The 22,048-nt window shown below is 42.4% G+C and overlaps 2 protein-coding genes across 3 annotated transcripts; one reads left to right on the plus strand and one right to left on the minus strand.

Moving 5' to 3' along the window:
* Nucleotides 1-328: 328 nt before the first annotated feature.
* Nucleotides 329-16,443, minus strand: mbd5 (methyl-CpG binding domain protein 5). 2 transcript variants are annotated; one of them, XM_077596001.1, is made up of 10 exons: nt 16,330-16,443; nt 13,787-14,332; nt 11,368-11,470; nt 9,922-10,093; nt 7,440-9,731; nt 4,781-4,977; nt 3,597-4,691; nt 2,922-2,995; nt 2,743-2,818; nt 329-2,667 (listed from the first exon to the last, which is right to left on the minus strand). In XM_077596001.1, the coding sequence occupies exons 2-10, from the start codon at nt 13,894-13,896 to the stop codon at nt 2,605-2,607; spliced, it is 4,182 nt and encodes a 1,393-aa protein (XP_077452127.1). In that variant the 5' UTR covers nt 13,897-14,332; nt 16,330-16,443; the 3' UTR covers nt 329-2,604. The 2 variants fall into 2 exon arrangements, with proteins under 2 accessions (XP_077452127.1, XP_077452120.1); XM_077595994.1 differs by having other exon boundaries at nt 2,743-2,821.
* A 1,144-nt stretch (nt 16,444-17,587) lies between these two features.
* On the plus strand, nt 17,588-21,662 carry orc4 (origin recognition complex, subunit 4). The gene is made up of 14 exons (XM_077596011.1): nt 17,588-17,705; nt 18,660-18,723; nt 18,805-18,881; nt 18,951-19,041; nt 19,122-19,197; nt 19,269-19,354; nt 19,871-19,919; nt 19,979-20,130; nt 20,208-20,381; nt 20,459-20,545; nt 20,701-20,809; nt 20,879-20,974; nt 21,254-21,321; nt 21,409-21,662. The coding sequence occupies exons 2-14, from the start codon at nt 18,667-18,669 to the stop codon at nt 21,589-21,591; spliced, it is 1,305 nt and encodes a 434-aa protein (XP_077452137.1). The 5' UTR covers nt 17,588-17,705; nt 18,660-18,666; the 3' UTR covers nt 21,592-21,662.
* Nucleotides 21,663-22,048: the final 386 nt, after the last annotated feature.

The raw sequence follows: 22,048 nt of genomic DNA on the forward strand, positions 1-22,048 counted from the left end.
TTATTGTCATCCAACAGACAGAGCAAATATTAAGATGTTTTCCTGTTTCCAGTGGAGTTCTTCAGCTGTTGTCATCCATGTCCAATATACTACCTTAAAACAAAAATCTACTTTTAAATGGCACTACGGCCAGTAGAGGGAGTTTCCAGTTCATAAATAAAATATTGTAGGGTGGGCACTTAACTGTTACCTTGTACAGGTTCTCAGATATCCAGACCAACCATTTTCTACAGTGCTCCGAAGTCACAATACCAGATATGCTCAATTTGAAGCCTCACTTTCATACCTTCCAACTCCATTCACAGTATATAGCAAAAATAAAATCAAGTTCAAGAGTGACCATTTTTAATATCTTAAGACATCTGTGCAACATTAGTCCAAATGTTACATCACTGCATGATCTGAAATGTGTTTGATTATTTACACAAACTCGGCATACATCAAACCGTTAAAAAAAGTCCAAACAATATCAAAATAATGGACTCTGACAAACTCTACTTTATATCTAGGCCACATTAATCCAGAAAAAACGGAGCAATCAAGTGCACATCATACTTCACACCAAACTCATCTGTTAAGTATATATTTGGGTGGCAATATATACTCATAGGTTGAAAAATAAAATACTGACAATAGGTTGGAAGAGTGCTTCAAACCAAAGGAAAATAAAGACATTGTGTCAACACACACCTCCACGCTCAAGCACAAATAAGGCTCCTACACGTCCACACAGGTAGTTGACAGAATGAACTTTACCCAGAGTTTTGTGTTCACCAAGGCAGCTGCAGGACATCCTCGACATCGATTACCAATTAAAGGTCATCCTAAACTGCATGTTTTTATGTAAGCCACAAGACTGCAATCTGTCTTCAAGTTGCACAGGATGTCCCTCTCGTACAGTGAGGTTACTTAAAGCGTGCATTTTAGTGCAGGTTTAGTCAAACCTCACGGCTCATCTGCAGTTTTGTTCGAGAAGGAAAATAAATGCCTTAGCTTGGGTGAATGGAAGTCACCGTGTGGAAGCGTTCATATACACCATTTGGAAAAGAATGTTGCGCAAAGTTGCAGGCTTTTTGTCTTGTTGACACCATCACAATATTAAAAAAATTACATTCTTGAATGGAAAGGACATCGTGAATCTTGTAAGCAACTGGAGTAGCAAAATACTTGGCAACAGGATAGGCAAACTTTTTATCTCTACTCATTGTTTTTATTGCACTTGTTCATTCTGTATTTATTTCAACTTGTTTGCCATAATGGGAGTGAACAAGCCACGACGTCTACTTGGGAGCTTTAAGTAGTGTAAAAGGGCATTTATTACCAACACAGAGACCAACCGCCTTCTTTCACACATTAGCAATTTTATAAATAAAACATTGTGGAACAAAAACAAGTAGCCTTGCTGTCAAAGCATCTTCTTTTATGCGCACGTCTTAAATAAAACATGGGACCTTATGAATGAGTTTGCGATCTATTCTTCTGTTAAAATAAAACATACATTTACACATATAAGGCTTGAGTTTTAAACTCTTGGTAGTGTTATTGCCATCTAGGATATTTGTAAAGCTTGAAATAAATATGGAGAACTGTACAGGAATAATTTACAATAAGCAAACTGACGAAAACGAAACAAGGCCTCAAAATGGGAGAATATTTCAGTCATTGATTGTTAATTTTGATCGTTACCTATAACTGACAAAGGGGGAAAACATGATATTCGAATGACAATAGTTTGGAGAAGACGGAAGAATCAACATGGCAAAAAAGATCAATTGGAAAAAGAAAATTACCAAGTCATCCAAGTTAGAAAAGAAAAAAAATCCAAAAATGTTCAAGTCATAAAACCACAGAAATGCAAGAAAGCTCACAAAACAATGCTCCTGACAATTCACCTTTGCAATTAATATTTTGCAACATTCGCACTAGCAGAAAGGCTGAACACTGCTGGTAAAGTTCATTCTGTGTGATTTTTTTTTCTTTTTCTCCATGAACACTTTTAGGTATGAAGTAACAGAATATTTCCCGAGGCCGTTGTCCAAAAACCAACTCAAAGCAACGGTCGTAGTGCTCGTCATATAAAAAGCTGTTTTTGTATTTCTCGCGCGCGTGCGATCCGATGCAACCGCACATCTGAATAGAAACCAATACATTGGTACAATTCTGCTTTGTTTTTGTACAACAAAAGATAAAGTGTGCATTGGGTACGCTTGTACATTACATTTTACAATATTTACATACATTTCTTCATATGACATTTCAGGATTATCTATATACATCATGAAAACGTATCAGAAATATTTGGACTGTCTATTTGTCTTAAATATGTAAGGTAATGCTCATAGCCTTTTTTTTGTCTTTTTAATACTTTATACTAAAAAAAATAGTTAATTCAGTAAGCTGTAGGCAAATTGCAACCTTTTTTATGGTTCTTTCCATTTCTTCTTACTACAGTAAAAACGGTGATTGGACGTTTCCAGCACCTCAAAAGTCAGCAAGTCAAGTCTATAATGACGTCACATCACGGAAGGATGAGGGGACACGCAGCGTCAATGTGTAGCACCTGGGACAGCTCAGACGGCAGCGAGTAGGGTGACACATTCATTGCTATCTGGAGATCTTCCTCCTTTTGGGTTTGGGCATTTTCACCTGTCGATCCCTTGACGGGATCTGACGAAAACAAGGGAAAGAATGTGACCGTCAATGTCGCAACAAAGGACGTTGGGGGGCGTTTGTTGAACTCACCGTGCCCGACATCTTGTCCAGCTCACTCATGGCCTCGTGGATGGCAGCTTCCAAGTGATTATTTAGTTTCCCTGGCCTACTGAGCCAACATTGAGTTAGTACACTGTTGGTCATCAGCTCAGCTGATGTTTATGTTGCAGTTTAAAAAAAAGCCACAACAAAAAGAAAATGCTACTTACTTTAAGCCTCTCTTGGCAGCTCGGTCAAGTGCCTCCAAATCATGTGTTAAGGTTTTTAGCTTCTCTGGCTCTACCTGGGTAGACAAGATATGAAACTTTATTAATCGTTTGTCCTAACCTAAACTGTTAACTGCGGAATATTGTTTTGGAGGACCGGTGACAAGCTGCAGGCCCGCCAAAACTTTTTGTACACTTCATGTTTTATAATATCATTCAAATTAAGATTCTGGATTTATAGGGAATATTTACAGGTTTTTTTTTTCAATAAATAAACTAACCTGGTACGCGACAAAAATCCTTTTGACGCCCCTGATTTAGAGTAACAGACAAATCCTAAAAGTAGTCACGCGTTTCCTAAAAGTAGTTTGGATTTCATGTGTTTCCTAAAAGTAGTTTGGATTTCACGTGTTTCCTAAAAGTAGTTTGGATTTCACGTGTTTCCTAAAAGTAGTTTCACGTGTTAACTGAATTGCATGAATAGAACATTTGGGAATATACATATATCCAGTTTGAGAATGGATCATCTACTTTTTGATGTCTTGTTTTGTCCTCATGTCTGACGAGAGTTTCTCAAAGCCGGACATAGTGAGGAACAAAGAAGGATTGAAGTATAAGTTTTGCCTGTATAAACCAAGAACACAAGTCCCCACGATACAATTGTGCACGTTGCCTCACCTTTGCCTGATCTCGCAGTTGCATGGCAGCGCTGTGCACTTGTTCCTCTCCAGCCAGCTTGGCTGGCCAGGGGGGAAGACCCTTCAGCTGGCCCCATACCAGCTCTCCCATGTTGAAGGTCCTGGAACGATAGTGAAGTAGCTCCGATGAAGGCGAGTCCGGCTGCCGTAGGTCTTCCTCGCTGCTCAGACTCTTGGTGTCAGAGGGGCTAGGCGCCATCCCGTTGAAATGGCCATTGTAGTGGCTGTAGTCCTTGGAGCTGGCTAGAGGTCCTTCAAGGCTCGTGGACGAGCTAGGAGACTGGTCGTCAGCTGTTAATTCCTGCCGAGGTGGTCCAAGGACCTCTCCGTACGCCCGGCTGCTGAAGAGAGGCATAGTGCCATTAACGTGAGTACAACGTTCCGCAGTCTGCTCAAGACGTTCTTTGTAGTTAGCGGGTGTCCGGCTGCAGTTGTTGAAGCGGTAGCTATCGTCAGGAAAGGTTTTTCCGTGGCCTGGTGCTACGTTGTGCTCAACGGAGTCATTGGTGGAGCATGGTGGGGCAGGGTGCAAAGGAGCAAGTCGCTCCATGCAAGGACTACTTCTAACCTTGGTGGAACACTCCAGGAACTCCTCACCGCACCAGACGTTGCTGTGTGTATCGAAGCCGCCACTATGAGGAATTTCCCCATCCCACTGCGCCCTGGGAGTTCCTCGGCCAGGGGACCGGAAGTAGTCGTCGGCCTGCGGCCCATCTGTCATACTCTTCCCTAGATCTGCGCTCTTTTGACCAACCGTTTGCCTCACATGCCGGGTGCGGGCTTGCTGAGGTAAAATCTCCCCTTCCCCGTGCAGAACTGCACTGACCACCTGGGGGAGGTTGACAGGCTCCCCAATGGAGGCAGTGAAGGCACTCATGGCGCTGAGGGCAGGCATGGGGCTTGCCTGCGTGGTCCCGCTTACTGTGGTGGTAATGGTTACTTGCATGCCTTTACTGGCGGCATCAACCACAGCCCTGTAGATGGCATCCACGGTCTCTGAGCCTTTGCCAGGAGCCCTGTCAGAGCCAGGGGTGACAGCTCGGAAGCCTTCGCCCTGGTGTGGAATCATCCCTTGCTGTAAAGTCACAAAAAAACATTTACCATTAAAAACTTGCACAGGCTTGGGGAAAAACAACAACTTTTAATGCAAGCCAATCCTCCCACCTGGTAATTTTGGTAGAGGCAAACCAATGAGTCGACGTTAGCTTTGCTGCAGTCTGTGTAAGGTGGGTTGTCCGAGAAGTGCTGCTGACTCTGGTAAGCAGGCTGGGAGACCCCACTTTGCTGCATGACCTGGTGTTTATACATCCGTCCTCTGCCAGTGTTGATGTGAGGTTGAAGGCCATGGGAAGGGAGGTTCCCTAAAGAGTGACATATTCAGACAAGGAGAGGAAGAACCCCAAAATAAGCTTTTCATTATATGAACTAAATTCAAAGCAGAAAGAACAAAATATTAGTTGAACACTGAAAGGATAAATGGATGAATAGTAAATAACTACTACATAGATTCATCAGCACTAAATTAGCAAAGCTGAATTCATAATACATGAATTGATTGACCCGGCGTTTTCGAAGACTCATTTGGACAATTGTTTAATTCGTATGTTTTGCCATGCCTGGCTGCGCCTTTAAATGCGGTGCGTCCTGTGTGTGTCAAATACAGAAATAGCACTCGTTACTGACACTGCGCCTTTAAATGCGGTGCGCCATATAGTCGCGAAAATACGGTAGAATTGACAATTTGATTTCAACTATAGTTGTGCAGTTTTTCCAAAGGTGATACAGGATACAGTAAATGCTGACAATAAAATCATTCAATGCGTCAATTCAAGCATATATAAAAAATACTGCAGATGTTATCATGGCTACAAATAAAATAATAATCAGATCAGTAAGTCTTCAATACAAACTGTCAGCTGTGTCAGGCTGAGCATGAGATGGGAGATGAAATTCAAGACCATATAAACTAACAAAGATCTAGAGCGTCACCAGACATTTCTTGATAACTTGAGAAATATCTGCACAGAAATCTGATGACTGGCATTTGCAAAGAGATTCTGCCTGTCGTACAACATCCATTCATCAGCACACCCCGTATCCCCTAAAAATGGAGTTTCTCAAATGGTATAAGCTGTTGTTTCAACATGTTACCAAGTCCTGGTTTAAGGAGAAAGTTCCACATTCTCTCCAAGGGTTAAGTTTAGGATGTGCCACAATAATCACATCCTTTCCATACAAAGCCATTGCATGTATTTATTCTTGATATACCACGAGCATTTACCTAGAGTAATCCACTCCTATAAGTATTATTTAGGAAGGCAGTCATTGTGGTCAAGTGCCTTTTACAGCCTAACACACGCAGTAGAACTCGCAAGTGAAGGAAAAAAAATGCATCACGCATATTTGAAAGAAACCAATGGAGCAGCAGTGTTACGCAGACAAAGACGGACAAGCTTCTGTGTGTGTGCATGAGTGTGGTGGCGAAAGCAGCTGGTATGATACTGCGTAGCTGAAGGGCAGCTGTGTGTGTTAATTTTTTCCCCCTCCTCTTTTCTTCTTTCCTTCCCGACGCTGAGAGAAACGACACGGCCGACCCCCTTCCCCCTTCCTTCGCGACTGCTATGATATAGTGACGGCTGTTGCCGGGGGATGTTACCATGGGAACCGAGTGATGATTGGTGGTGCTGTCCGCTGCCAGGAAGCTAGACGGGGGAGTTTGCTGGGTGGATTGGGAGGTGGGGTGGGTCAGGCAGTGTGATTTTAGTCTGCGGGGGGATGTGGGCTGGTCAGCTAGGTGGCAGGGTGTCTGTGATTGGGGGTTTACAATGTTCATTGTAAACCATTTCTTTTGGGTATTTGTTGATGACTGTGGAAGAGGGGGATGTGGGGGATTCAGAGTGCACTAGACACAGATGGCTAGATGCTAATGCTAAAAAGCTACTTTCAAAGAGCTTCTGTTGCTCGTAAATAGCGCTCTCACAAATAATTTGAATTGGCTAAAGGAGCTGAATTACATCACCTATTTGGTTAACAGTCAAAGTCCGAGTGACCTGAACCCAACTGGACCACCCTGATTTCCATAATTTGACTGAAAAACAGGCTATATTAGTACAGCAGCAGATTTCTGATATAATATTTATAATAGGATCGTAGACCAAGAATATGCACAATGATTACATTTTATTGTCTAGTGGTACTTCGGGCAGGGGAAAAAATTAAAGTTTTTACCAGTATTGTAAAATAAAAAAAATAAAAAAACGATATTCCATGGCCATACGCTCGGGTTGTCTGAGTTGTGTACACCCTGTGATTTGATCAAATATGTACTGTATATGCCTAAACCCTCCTCAAAGTCCTAGCTCTGCTCCCTATTTGGGGTCCATTGTTACTATAGCGACAAGCTAGGAGGAGATCTTTAGAGTGGCCTATCAGGGCCATTTTCCTTTAAGCACAATGACGGTCTTATTTCCATCATTTGTCAGCATTGAGTGCTGGTCAACAAGCACACAAATAACAACAAAATATAAATGCTGACAATTAGCCCCCGATGAGGTAGGTACTCATTACCACTGATGTATTGACAGTAAATTTTTAGGGTTAACTTGGCCCACTAACCTGAGAAACCCATTCACCCCAGTGACATTTAATTATGAGGAGAAAAATAATAAGAGAAGTTACATCTGACATCATACATTTGAACTGATTTTGACCATGCAGATGTATTTATCACTAAATTGTTATGTAACAAAGCCATGCTGTGAGCACATAGGTATTGGTGAAAATGATTTGAAATATCAATGCTGCCCTTAATGTTAGTTCTCACCTGTATCAGAAATTTTATTGGTACAGCACCCATCTCCTCCTGGCATCACCACCATATCAGTCTGCCCCACTTTATGATGGAGGTTGTGCTGCGAGGGATGAGGTCCAGAATGTGATAGTGGTGGTGGATTAGTGTGTGGGCGTCCGAGTGGCATGCCATCAGGGCCTACTGATCCACAAGTGGGACCCATAGGCCCACAGTTGTTCAAGGTAGCAGGCTTAATCTGAGCCATGAAATCAGGGAACTGACCAGGCCGCGTGCCCACGTGACCCCCAGTGGTATCCACGTTCTGACAATTTTGCATACCGTCAACTTGGATCCGAAGCCTCTGTTGGCTTATGAGGTTCTGTTGGGGACCACCTGGGACTTTTGATGTAGAGTCATTGTAGTGAAGTTGTGAAGGTCCTGGGCTAAGGCCAGGGTGGTGGCTGTTATGGGAGCTGTGATTGCTCATAGATTGGAGGAGTTGGGCCATGGAGGTGTTCGGCGGGAGGTTTCCGAGACGACTAAACTTTCGCATTTGCTCTGCGCCGGGAGCTAACATTTGCTGCCCTCCCACACTAGGTTTGTTGATCACGTTATAGACCAAGTTGTTGTTGTTGTTAATGCTGTCGTGGTTGACCGGTGCGCCACCTGCCGATTGCTTTCGTTTGCGAATGGGGTCCCTTTGCTGAGCCATTAGCTTGTCTCTCAAAGCCGCTCGACCGCTCTGACCCTCAGGGCAGTTGAGCAGCATGTTGAAATTTGGCGGGAGCATAGGATTTAAAGTGCTGTGTCCTTCCAAGTCTGCATGACCGCTCATGGAGCCAGGGTGCGCGCCGCCCCCTGGATTTCCTCCACCACCTCCTATACCAGCAGCAGCCACACCAGTAGTGCTGTGTTTGTTTTGATGTGCTAGCTGTGCTTTGGCTGCTGCTGACAATAGACTGCTGGCTGGGAAGGAGGCAGAATTCTGTTGGTTGAGAATCTGGTTTATAGGCATTCTCAACAGTCCTGCCTGGCCCTTCAGGGAAGCGCTAGGCGTAGGCAAAGAGGAAGAGGAAGATGAGGTGGGCGAGTACATGGAGTTGTGCTGAAGTGTGCCCATTGAGGAAAGCAGCTGGGGATCTCTGTACTGGTGTATGACGTCATTTTTGTTGGTGGAGGGGCTGGAGGGCATAGCTGGCCTAGGAGAGCCCATGGCCGATCTAGGAGATCGAGGGGGGACCTTCATAGTGACGCATGTGCCCTGATGCCCAGATGGCATTGCAAAGTTCCCGTGATCAGAAGAGGTTGAAGAAGAGCGTGAGCGATGGGGTGAAGCTTCTATTCTTCCAGCCATGTGAACAGGGGAGGTGACTGGGGATGGAGACATTGAGGAAGCTGCACCGCTCTGTTGAGTCCTCTGAACTTGGCCAGCGTGGCCCACGGGCCCAGGCTTTACCGTGGGCAAAGGTAAATTACTTGGCAAGGGGACAATGGCAGGAGGGGGGATGTTTACATTCATCATTGATACCTGAGTGTGGATGTTAGGCTGGAAGTTGGGGGCGTTGGCTGGGGACTGGCTCATAGGCTTACTGGGGATAGGGTCCAGAATGCCTAAAGGATCTTTTTCAGATGTCAACTGTCTTTTTTGCAGGACACAGGGTGGCACACAGAGAGGTTGGGGTGGTACAGGATGCACGGGTGGCTGTGGTTTATGGTAGAAGGCTGCAGTGGGCATGTCCATACCATAGGGGAAGTTTCCACGTGGCATATTGTTCATGATGGGGCTTTTGGCAGTGGCTGTGGGTGACAGTGGTGTGCTAGTCCTTCCTGTCATGGCACAGGCTGCTTGGCCCACAGAAGAGCCATGGAGCATTATGCTAGGTGGAGAAAGAGGTGTTCTGGAGTTTCCGTGGATGGAAGCTGAGCCGGGACTACCGGCTCCTGGAAATGCACAAGAATTTGTTCTTTGAAAGCCTTCGGGGCTCCCCAGAGTTTCTGTACAGGGTGATTGCGAACCATCCCCACATAGTTTAGAGTTGGAGATGGGTGGGCTCAACATGCCTCCATATCCAACTCGATAAGGGGATTTGGGGCCTGGATCGCCAATCTGTAACCTCTGTGGCCTTGAGTACCCAGCACAGAGCTCTGGTTGCTGGCCTCCACCGATCTCCTGAGGTGGAAAAATCTGCTGTTGGTGGCCAGGTACCATCACCATCTTGTACGTATTCTTGCAATCCGGGCCGGCAGCACTGGGAAGGACATCATGTGGTTTCGTCCTCATTGCTCGATGAGTAGCGGAATGCGACACAACTACAGATGATGTACCTGAACATCAAACAAAACATGTTATTTTACGAGATACTGGCATCATGACATTTAATCATTGACAAAACACTAGGTAATATTAGCTTTTTGGTATTTTAGTTAGTTTTGGAATTCATTATGGAGATATTCCAAAAAGCTGGTTGTGGTAAATCTTTCAGGAAAAAACAATTCTACATATTCAATGACGTACCTCTAACAGGACTTGTTAGTGTGATAGGAGGGTGCCTCTCCATACTCTTGTGCAGTGTAGCCACAGCCAGCAGTTTCCTCTTGTGAATACAGAGTTTGGTGACATCCTCATCTGATTTCACATCTTCCACTGTCCTCTGCTTGACCACCGCCCCCAGATCAAAGTTAAACACCTGAGGAATGAGATTTGTGAATAACTTAAAATATGACAAAATAAGAGATAGCAGTGGTAGTTGTTTTGTGCTCAGTTTTGGGACAAGTAAACACGTAGTCTAGTCATAAAAAAATAAAATAATATAACTACTTATAATACGATACATATATAAATTAGGCGCGCCTGTACAACTGCTTTTTAACGCAAATTGCTAGAAAATCAATCAATCAATGGCAGCAACTTCTTGCATTGACACAAGTCGATTATCTTTAAGGTTCACAGAGAAGTCCGAAAAAAGAGCCTTGTTAATTCCGATCAGTGATCAACAGAGAATGGACAGACTGGTTGGAGCTGGTAGAAAGGCAAGAGTAACTCTAATAACCACTCTTTACAACCAAAGTATGCAGAGAGCATGTCTGATCTCAGATTGGTTTCTTGAACATGACAATGAGTTTTGCATCATGAATGTGCAGATGACAAAACGGCTGCAACTGAATGATGCCGTCATTACAATTTGGACCAAACTCTCTAAGGAATGTTGCCAGTACCTTGGTGAATCTATGCCATGAAGGATTAAGGCTCTACTGAAGGCAAAATACTCTACCAATTTCATCATACGCAGTTTCTGGGTATGATGACAATTAGGCTTTTGTTTTTGTTTGTTGAGTCAATGATGATGACAAAGCCTATGTCCGATTATGTTATTATATTAAAAAGAGGGTCCTATTGGGTACTAGAAAGGTATACCTAATGAAGTAGCTGGTGAATGTACAACTTAAGTTATCGTGTTAGTTTTATTTTATTTGGCGCTAAATTCATGTGAAATGTTTGGAAAGGCTGGAAAACATGCATTTTAAATGTTAAAACGTCAGAAATGGGAAGTTGTTACAAATGTAAAATATCTGTTTCAAATTTAAAACAATTTTCAAGAGACATTGGTTTTTAGAAAACACTGACTCAAAATTAAACACATTTAAAAAAAAACTGAGGGATATACTTTTTTCACATATCTGTGCTTGTGTCTTGCCAGCCAAAAAACTCAATAAAATCAAGGATTCGTAAATGAAATGGAAAAAAAAAAATGCTTGGTTGCTATCACGACAGGTGTGCAGAAACATTGAAACATTTTGCAGCAATTCAAAAAGGGTTGGATTATCCTGTACATAATATACTTGTAGCGTTTCCTATTCAAGCAATACAAATGACCCGCAGAAAAACTTTTGGTGCTTCTGTGCTCAACGTATTTGAGTGATCTTCCAATTTAAAGTCAAATAAAAGATTGCAGTAAACTACCTTGTGCAGGATAAGTGGGCATTCCAGACCACATTTGCAGGTTCCATCTGTTAGAAGGTAGTTCTTCACCTGATCCATACTGGAAAGCACTGAGCCACTGGGACTGCACACAGGAAAAACATGCAGATGACATTTCAAAACACAGCATTCAATGTTGGTACAGAAAGCTTATAAAAAGTTTTAACAAGAATGACACTCCGGATATAAAAATCATGCAAATACTATTGGTGCTTCTGGACGAAGCAATCAAGAGGCCTCAAGTCAAATTTGTCGAAGGTCTTGTTTTAACAAGTTCTTTCATATGTGACACACAAGTACACGAGTGAATGTGTGCATAAGCAATTGACAGTTTCAGGCCATGGTCAAAGATGCAGATGGGATTCTTTCCAAAACCAAAAATAACTTGACACTGTCCAACTGTTTAGCTCATTGTGATGTAGTACTCTGTGTGTTGAGCAAAACATGAGACCTGCGACACCAGGGGTCCATGTCCCGACAGATTAGATTATCACAATGGGTAAAACTTTTTACATTTCAACAAAATAGTAGACTACAACCGCATTCAAACGATTTGGTCCGGACTAGAGCCAAAATGTTTGTGCTGTGCACCATTTTAGCTGCTGTGAATACAAACCAGCAAACTCTGGTGCGGAACAAACAGCCGGTCCCAGACCTCACTGGAGAGGTGGTCTCGGTTCGCGTCCGCACCGTGATGCAACATTTAAATTCACTGGCTGCCATTGATGGAGGCGCTGGCCTGCGTGGGTTTTCTCCAGGTACTCCGGTTTCCTCCCACATTCCAAAGGCATGCATGGTAGGCTGATTGGACACTCTAATTTGCCCCTAGGTATGAGTGTGAGCATGAATGGTTGTTTGTCTCCTTGTGCCCTGCGATTGGCTAGCCACCAATTCAGGGTGTCCCCGCCTCTGGCCCGATGTCAGCTGGTATAGGCTCCAACACCCCCCGCAACCCTAGTGAGAATAAAGCGGTTCAGAAAATGAGATACAGTGGTACCTCGTCATACGACCGTTCGTCATACGGAATGCTCGTCTTACGGGGGAAATTTCGATCGAATAATTCGCCCGTGATGCGGTCAAAGTTTCGTGATGCGACCAAGCCAGGTTGCCATGGCATTTTTTTTGGCATATCTTTCGTGTATAACAATATTTACGAGCACCGGATGAGCTATTCAGACCAGGAAACGCACAACGCGCATGCGCGGTGAAAAGAGGGCTTTCTGGGTAATGAAGTATACTCGTGCTCGCAAAAGTATCCCCGGTAGCAACTCTATCATAGGCGCCGTTCGAGGGATGCGAACACAGATGCTACAAGCTAAAAGGAGCCGCTAGCCAGCTTCCCTGAAGCTCCCATGAGCAGCGGGGCGATCGCTGATAAAAGACTCTGCTCGTTGGCTGCTCATAAGAACATCGGGGGCACTGGCTCGCAACAGCATCCCCGGTAGCAACTCTATCATAGTCGCCGTTCGAGGGGATGCGAACACAGATGCTACAAGCTAAAATGAGCCGCTAGCCAGCGCCCCTGTAGCTCTCATGAGCAGCGGGGCGATCGCTGATAAGACTGCTTGCTGCTCGTTGGCAAGTGGTCGTGCGTTCTCCGATTGTGAGGACATTTGTGTGCATCATTTTCGGAATATTTTGAAGGGAATAGTACGACAGCAAACAGCCCATCGATAGCGAACGTGAGGGTGGAGTGTTTGTTCTGTTTACGAGGGCGTTGTGTGGAGGAAAAAAAAAAACGAAGCCCCTCTCCCCTCGGCGAAATCCGGCCAATTTTAGTTAGATTAAACACTTTATTTCTATTAAACCACTCGTTATTTATTACTTTGTCAATATATGGCGAATTATAAGAAATAAAACTTTTTTTTTCAATCCAATATCCTGTTTCTGGTGTTTTTTTCAGACAGTTGGAACGAATTAATTTGTTTCCCATTCATTTCAATGGGAAACTTTACCTCGAGTTACGAGTAACTTGTCATACGAGCTCAGTCCCGGAACGGATTAAGCTCGTATCTCGAGGTACCACTGTATTACATTTTGACCAGAACGAAAGAAAGCAACATTTGAACCCTGTGATGTGATGTGATTCTAATACAGGGGTGGGCAAACCGGTCCTCGAGGGCCGCTGTGTGTGCAGGTTTTTGTTCCAACCGATCAGGAACAGACATGTTGACTAATAAGATTTCTGTAGAAAACAAGAAGCACCTGACTGCAATCCACTGATTGCAATTGTATGACATCAGATTGGTGAAAAGGTGTCTTCTTTATGGGTTGAAATGAAAACCTGCACCCACTGCGGCCCTTTGTGGAATACTTTGCCCACCCCTGTTCTAATACGTACTTAAAATTAATAAAATCTTAGGCCACAGGGCAAAGTTTCCATTCAAGATGGTTTTCTTACCTGACATACTGGACAGCGCTATGCTCCCTCTTGCGCTGCCAGCCAATGGGGACTTGGACAGGGACAGCCTGCCTCTCATCTCCCGCCTCACAGTCCTTTCCGCCATTCATTGCTCAAATGGATTTTCGCTCACACCTCAGAGGTAAACATCAAACGTTCATGGCCAAACATCCACCAGAGTCTCTGCGACGCACATCATGTTCGTCTTCCAATCGTCAGCAGGGTGGCTTCAGTATAGGACTCGGAGGACGGGTCGGGGAAGGGTGTGGGGGTAGGGGGGTGGGGGTGGCGATGGTCGGGTCGGTTGACCCTACCCTTTTAGCTGCTTCATGGTTGCAGTGCTGATTTCCACACAGACCTCCATTACTCCTTCTGGTCATTCAGAGCCATCCCACTCAGGAAGATGAACAGGAAAGGGTGTGCTCAACACGGCCCCCCAGGCACACACCTTCACCTTAACTTTTTAGTACCATCTGTCCGTGTTGTTAGTGTGAATTCAACATGTTGCATCCCAGAGGCAGCTGGGTTGTGGTATTCCCACGGTTCCTGTACAGGTTGACAGAGTGTGAAACAATTAATTCATATGCAACACTATGAATTACAAGATAACGAAAATGCAAACTAACTGCATTAATGTTTTCTGCCTGGTATAAGGGAGCTCGCGGATTGGGACTGTGAGTGACAATGCATCCCTGCAACCGCAATTGTTGCTGACTCATAACGGGAGAGGCTAGAATGCAAGCCAGCTAGACAACTATAGAAGGCCTGAGAGTGTGTGTGTGTTTGCGTGTGCGTGTGAGGAGGGGGAATATCTCTTGTAACTTGTGATGATAGGAAATAGTAGGAACTGTGGTAGCCAAGAAACCGCCACAACGTTAAGTCTCATTTTGATCTTTTCCTGAGAGAAATACAAACAGGTTTAGTTTATGCAAGATAAACTACAATATACAACCAATAATAGAATTTTTTTCAAATAGGAAATAATAAAGCATCCAAAAATAGCCCAAGGTGCTACATTTTTTTTAGACATCAGAAACTGATCACTACAAATCAAATTGTGGAATGAATTTTCTTACAAATAAACATGGAACAGTTAATTCAAACACTTCTGAAATATTCCAAAACAAACTAATTTAAAAACAAACAAAGTTGAAAACGATTAAACTGCAGGACCTGCCCACGCTGCTTGTATTCCGGAAAAAAACGAATACTACTCAACTATTTTATTGTAATTTTTTAAATTAGAATTTATATCAATGGAATTACAAAAACGCTCCTACAAAAATTTAAAAACATTTATATATACACCTTTCAAACCCATTATTGGATTAAAAAAATAAATATTTTTCCTCTTATAGAGCGATACGGCACATTTGGGGGGCGGAGGTCGACCTATTTCATTGCTGATTAACTAAAACACTGTAAAAGTTGGAATAAGGCTTTTTTTATCCTGGTATGAGAAGAGTCCATTCTCTGTTGTGGCAGATTTGATGGTTACTTAACAGAAAACAATAAAGAGTTGGCTTTGAATCAGTTCAGGTATTGGACAGTGATATTGATGGCATTTGTTGCCCCTTTGTTTTTTCTTTATTTGCTTTGCATTTTAGCATGACGCCAGTTTGATAACATTAACAAAGAATGCAATCTGACAACAAGGCTAACAGTGATAGTTTTTCTTTTATATTTGGCTTGACAAAAAAAAATAGACAGCCCCTTTTCTAAGAAACTACTGCTTGTTCTGAAGTGAATTGCCTGCCACCAGAGAGCAGGTAAACCCCAAATTCTAAAAAAATACAAACCTAAAATCAATGCTCACTCTTAAGTCCATTTACCACTAGGTTGATTATTAAAGAGTTAACCAACAACTGGGACCTAAAGGTTTCCTATTTAGCAATTTAGCATTTGCTAGCCAGGGGTTGCTATGATCATCAAATTAGTAGAGACTTTGTGATCAAGTTGCATTTCTTCGGGGCACAATTACCTGTTTAACGCCGCGTCTGGAGATAAAGTGACGATGTCAACAAAACTACAACAAGCCCGTCAACGACGCGGTGGTCACTACTCGGCTAGCGGGAAGGCAAGGGAAGGGTTAGCATGCCAAGCGTCAGCTGTCTCGTCGATAGCCAGCTAGCTTGTGAGAGGAAAGGCACCGCGAGCCAACTGCACAACCTCCGCGACGTTACGCGTGCCGAGTCGTCACCAGGCTTGAGACGCGAACCCCGGATTTCGTTGGGAAAATGTCGACGTGAAGCGCAGCCGGGCCCGCGACGAGCTCGGAGCCAAGGGGCCAAAGCAAGGCCACGTCTAGGCCCGACTCTACACACACAAACACGCACGCACGCACGCACGAACGCACGCACACATACACACGCACACTAGAGAGACGCTTTCAAAGCTACAGCGTTCATGCCCTCGTCAAATCCACACGTAACAGTCCCTTGTTACCCGCGGACTAAAGTGAATGCACATTGGCGATACTACAATGGTTAGTCCAACCAAGCGTTGTTTCTGATCTCAAGCGTGGGGAAAAAAAGAAAACCTACCCATTAGTTATCTGCCTCTGCTGGTTCTCCTACACTGGGATATTGGAAATGATGGAGAGCTGCATTGCGCATGCGCGCTGGCCACAGCCACCAGATAGGAGGTGATGCTCCCCCAATGTGTACTCGTATGACTCTTATGACTACTACTCTGAATCTATCTATCTATGACTACTACTTTGAATTCATCTATTTAAGACTACTACTCTGAATCTAGCTATCTATCTATGACTACTACTCTGAATTTATCTATTGAAGACTACTACTCTGAATCTATCTATAACTAATATGAATCTATGATAGAAGCTACCTATCATATACTATCATATATACCTACCTTCCTACCTATCAACCTATCTAACTACCCCTAGCTTTTTTTCTTTAGAAATGTACATAGGTATTAGTACATTTTATTTGAAATGTTTTGTGTCCCTTGAATGTTTTTGCACTGATTGGTTAGGCACTTTCTTTTCGTTGTACAAAAGTACAAAAAATCAAGGAAAATATACTTTAAAATAATTATTTTACCCTTTATATATTTGTATTTTTTCAGGCAATTCCAATTGGTGTGATTGTGAGTGCCAATGGTTGTCTGTTTCTGTGTGTGGCCTACGACTGACTGCCTATCACCCGAAGTCAGCTACAGCACGCGACCCTGACAACTTGACAAGGATAAGCGGTGTTGAAAATGAATATAATTGAGAGGAAATTATAGATACCAAATACATATATATGTCAAACACTGTCAAGTGATATGCAGTAGTTGGTTTCACATATTCTAGTTATAGTGCATATATTATTTTATCATTAAATGTAATTTTTGAATGAATGTGCAAACGTCTTGTAGCTCAACTGATAACATTCGTAAATAAATATAATCAATGTTGTATTTTCTATGGCATAAAAAACGTGGAATCATATTTACAGTTGATCACCAATGCCAACGCTCCTTTTGGAATATTATTTTTTCTAGAGGGAGTTCGTTTACGCTACCTCGTGGATGCAAAAGCGAACTACAAGTAGAGGTTGGGCACGTCATCAATCGAGAGCGTTTACACACAGCGACATCTAGTGGACATGAATTAAAACAGAACATGTGCCACGTTAAAAGTCCCTCAAAACATTCACAAAAATATAGGTTATGTTGTAGAAAATCTAGAAAGGATTCCAAATCCACAAACACTTAAAACGCGTATTCTTAAGTCTAGTGTATGTATAGATTTATTTACGTATTTATTTTTTCAAGTGGGAGGGGAGATTTAATGGTCACGATTTGTGGCCAATCAGCGACGACAAAAGCGGAATTGCAGTAAAAAGCCGGAACAACCTAACGTGCAACTATTGTTTGGGCATCCACGACATTGAGTTGCATTATTCGGGTATGTTTTGATTTCAGTTTCTCTTTCTGAGCAATTTAAACAACTGTTATGTGATCGCGTAAAGCGAGTTAATATAAGAAGGAATAATCGAGGGGCCAACCGAGCGCTGAATTCGATTGCATCTGTGTGACACAATAAACTTGTTCTTAGTTTATGCACATGAAATCCCGTTCAATGCAAGTAACCTGGCGTTTTAGTTTCATTCTAGTTAAGTCATTTATGTGTATTTATTACTTATGTAATATTTATTATTATTTTTATTTGTTGATTATTTGTGCACTTCACGGTGAAGGTTTGCATATACTTGTATATAATGACAATAATCTCATTCAATTAAATTAATTGCACTCCTTTTAATTTTCTATTCTGTTAGCACTCTAATTTAGAAACTTCGCTTTTTTAACATATTGCAGTGTGTTTTAGTGACGAAAATATTTTAGTAATGTTTCTGAATTATCACAATTATAAATGAATGCTAATAAAAACTAAATTATTGATGTGATTTCTGGAGAAATTACATGATGATGCTTTACTCTGCTATTGGGCTGTAAGTCACTTATTGATTTTGCTGGCATTTCCCTTCAATTATGTGACATTTATGGGTCACTTTCTGTATATATTTGGTGGTCGGTATATTGTTGATTTTGGGGGACTCCATATTTATTTTGTGTCACTTCATGTTGATTTTGGGGCATTTTATGCTACTTCCTTTAGAAATAAACTATTTATGCCCCCCAATACATTCTAAAGTTGATTTTAAACAATCCTAGTATTTAAATGAGTGTTCTATAAAGGGTTAAATTTGAATGCTGTGAGTGCTTGAGATCTTTTTAGTGTCCTTTGCAGCGCTAGACATCAATAATGGAGCCAAGTGCCCTATTAAGGGTTAATTTGCTTTAAAAGCTGTAATACAAAGACAATAAATCCAATTTTTGCTTGCAATGTTCCTTCTAGTCAGGACATGAGCAAACGAAAGTCCAAGGATGCTCCAATGTCACTTGACAAATGTATCACACAGGTTGGTTGATTTTCTTCATAGTGAACCTGTGTTATTAACTGCAAATTTATGCTGTGGAACGTGATGCCTCTTCATTGACAGCTTCAGAAGTGTCTGAGGGAACGACTATGCCAGGAGCACCTCCCGAGCAAGCTTGAAGCATCAGAGTCCCATTACAAGTAAGTTCACAATGGCTTTCTGGAGCTTTGTTCACCCCATCTCCCTTTCTGTTCACGTCTTCGTTGCAGACACTTGCTGGGTTTGCTCACTCGAACTGCCGTCGATGGAGAAAGTAACTCTGTGCTCATCGTAGGTCCGAGGGGATCAGGGAAAACCACGGTACGATCGTTCACCAAAAGTGCTCCTTTCATCTCGGTACGGTGCAGTCACATCAAACGGTGGTGTTCTTTTGTCTCCAGCTTCTCAAGTGCGTGCTAAGAGATCTTTTGAGGGAAAAGGAAGTGCAGAACAACCTCATGCAGGTTCATCTAAATGGTATGTCGCCAGTTGCTTTCCAATGTACTCTTCCTAGCTCTAGTTTAACACATGTTTTGACTTTTTTCCAGGCCTCCTGCAGACTGACGACCGGGTAGCTCTGAAAGAAATAACACGACAACTCAATCTGGAAAATGTTGTTGGTGACAAAGTGTTTGTGAGTGTTGGCATTTTGTGTGGGAAAGCAAAAGTTAGACTTATAAAATATAATTGAACTAATTTGCAGCCATCCAATCCCTTTTTACTGGGAGGATCGCGGCTAGCCCTCGCCGTTTAAAAGCATTGGACACCTATTGTCGTCAGTGGCATCCAATGACTTGAGTTATGATGTAAACATTAAAGTCGTTAGAACAGTATGAAGGTTGTTGATCTGTGTCCTTGGTTTAATGCTGTATGCAAGCACTAGTATGCCAACATACCAATGTGCCCCATTTAAAAATTGCTCATTTTAGGTTGCTGTTAATAGAGTTGTAGTAGTAATGTAGTATGTAAATATAATAATAAGTAATAATAACCCTAATAATAATGAGATAAGGGTCTCACGTTTAAGATGAAAAGATAATCAGTGTAACATTCTTGAATCCATTTTAAGTCCAAAAAAAAATTAGCCAGAAATGTTAGCTGTTATAATTTTTCGTTTGATGCAACACATTTGATGCTTTTTTGATTTTAGGGGAGTTTTGCAGAGAACCTTGTCTTCCTGCTGGAAGCACTGAAGAAAGGTAAGATAGCAAGTCACACACGCCACCAGTAATTCAGCATTGTTTTTCTTTGTGCTTAGGGAATCGCAGCACCACGCGCCCTGTCTTATTTGTCCTGGATGAGTTTGACCTGTTCGCGCACCATAAGAACCAAACTCTGCTGTACAACTTGCTCGATGTGTCTCAGTCAGCTCAGGCGCCTGTCGCTGTGGTCGGTCTCAGCTGCAGACTTGTGAGTCGGCGTCCTCTGACTTTGGCAATTTGCTGAAATCCAACAATGATTTCGGAAACATTACCTTGGTATCACAGGATGTTCTGGAGTTACTGGAAAAGCGGGTGAAATCGCGCTTTTCCCACCGTCAGATCAGCCTGTTTGACGGCTTGAAATTCACTCAGTACCTGGAGCGGGTCAAGTCCCAGCTCAGCCTGCCGGACGACTTTCCCGACAAGAGGTTTGCTCAGAAATGGAATTGTAGCGTGCAGGTAAGGTAAAAAGACAGCGGCTAAGTCAAATGTCACCAAGCCTTTGGTAGCCTTTTGCCATTGTGTTTTGTCACCAGACTTGTTGTGATGACAAATCAGTGGATGAGGTTTTACAGAGGCATTTTAACTTCAGCACAGACTTCCGCTCAATGCACATGCTGCTGGTGAGAGAAGAAAATTTCAGTCAACGGTATCCACCTAGGATGACGCTTCATTTATTTTCTTTCCGTAGTTCCATGATTTCTGGTTAGGAGTTGACATTAAACAGATGAAGTAATCAGGAATGCAGATTATTTTGCAAACCCTATTTATTTTTTAGATGTTGTGTTTAAGTCGCATCTCTACCGTAAATTCAACCATCAAACCAGCGGATGTGTTGGAAGCCAGCAGACTGTATTTCAGCGACGCCAAGTCCAATATGCTTCATGGTAAAATGCACAACAACCTATTTGCTTATACTTGGCCTCCGTTCATGTTGCCCTACTGCTTTCCTTCAGGGCTTTCCATCCTGGAGTTGTGCCTTATCATCGCCATGAAGCACCTCAGTGACATCTATGAAGGAGAACCCTTTAACTTTCAGATGGTTCACAACGGTGCGTGGGATAAACAGGCCAACAGACGTGATCACTCAGTTAACAAACCCCCCCCCCACCAGTTTATGGAATCCGATTTGTGTCAATAAACAACAAAACTTCTGGTATTAATTCAAACTGTGCAAGTTCCAAAAAATAAGACGTTAAGCTAAATAATTAAAGTCAAGCAACAAAATCATTCACAACTTACAATTGCCAATCATGTTACAACTTGCAAAGTTTTGTTTGATGCCAGAAGTTTTGTTTGAAACTTTTTTTCATAAAAATCTGATTCCATAGAGTTTAAGAAGTTCCTGCAGAGAAAGTCCAACTCCATGTACAACTTTGAGCAGCCCATTGTCATGAAGGTGAGTGCAATCACTCAAGCTTCTCTCCAAACTTGGAAGCATCGTCAACAGAAGTTTATTTTTTTTTCTTTTTTTTGTTGCATGCAGGCCTTCGAGCACCTGCAGGAGCTGGAGTTTATCCTACCTGTTGATAGCTCTTCGGTCAAAACGCAGAGGGAATACCAGTTGATGAGACTTCTGCTAGACAACAGTCAGATTATGGATGCCCTGCAAAAGTACCCACAATGCCCCACAGATATCAAACAGTGGGGCATGTCTGCATTTGGTTAGGATTCTGATCTTGATCGTAAATAATGTATTTTTATTGTTGTACTAGAGTAATAAAACTATTTTTAATGATATTGGAAGTTTTTAGTGGTCATTCAAAAATTGGAGGATATTTTCTAGCCTTCAAAAATATACCTAATACATTCACTGCCATTTTCGGCAATAGACGTCCAATCCATGTGTGAATAATCACTACCAACCTTACATTTAGAATGGCTTGGACCACTATCACCATCAAAGATAATGAATGAGTTTCTTTAATAACTGAATAGTATTAAATCAGCATTTTTTGGTAACAGTATCTTATTCTTAGTTGCATTTTTTAATTGATCAAAAACATTTAAATGTCCATTAACCTGTTACTGAAATAAGCATTTAAAGAGTGAGAATAAAAGTGAGCAACATCAACAAAAAAGTATCCCTAATGGTTTCGTATTGCTTAAACACATTTTTGGCATTG

This window comes from Stigmatopora argus, chromosome 1 (genome assembly GCF_051989625.1).
Source record: "Stigmatopora argus isolate UIUO_Sarg chromosome 1, RoL_Sarg_1.0, whole genome shotgun sequence".
Taxonomy (NCBI): Eukaryota; Metazoa; Chordata; class Actinopteri; order Syngnathiformes; family Syngnathidae; genus Stigmatopora; species Stigmatopora argus.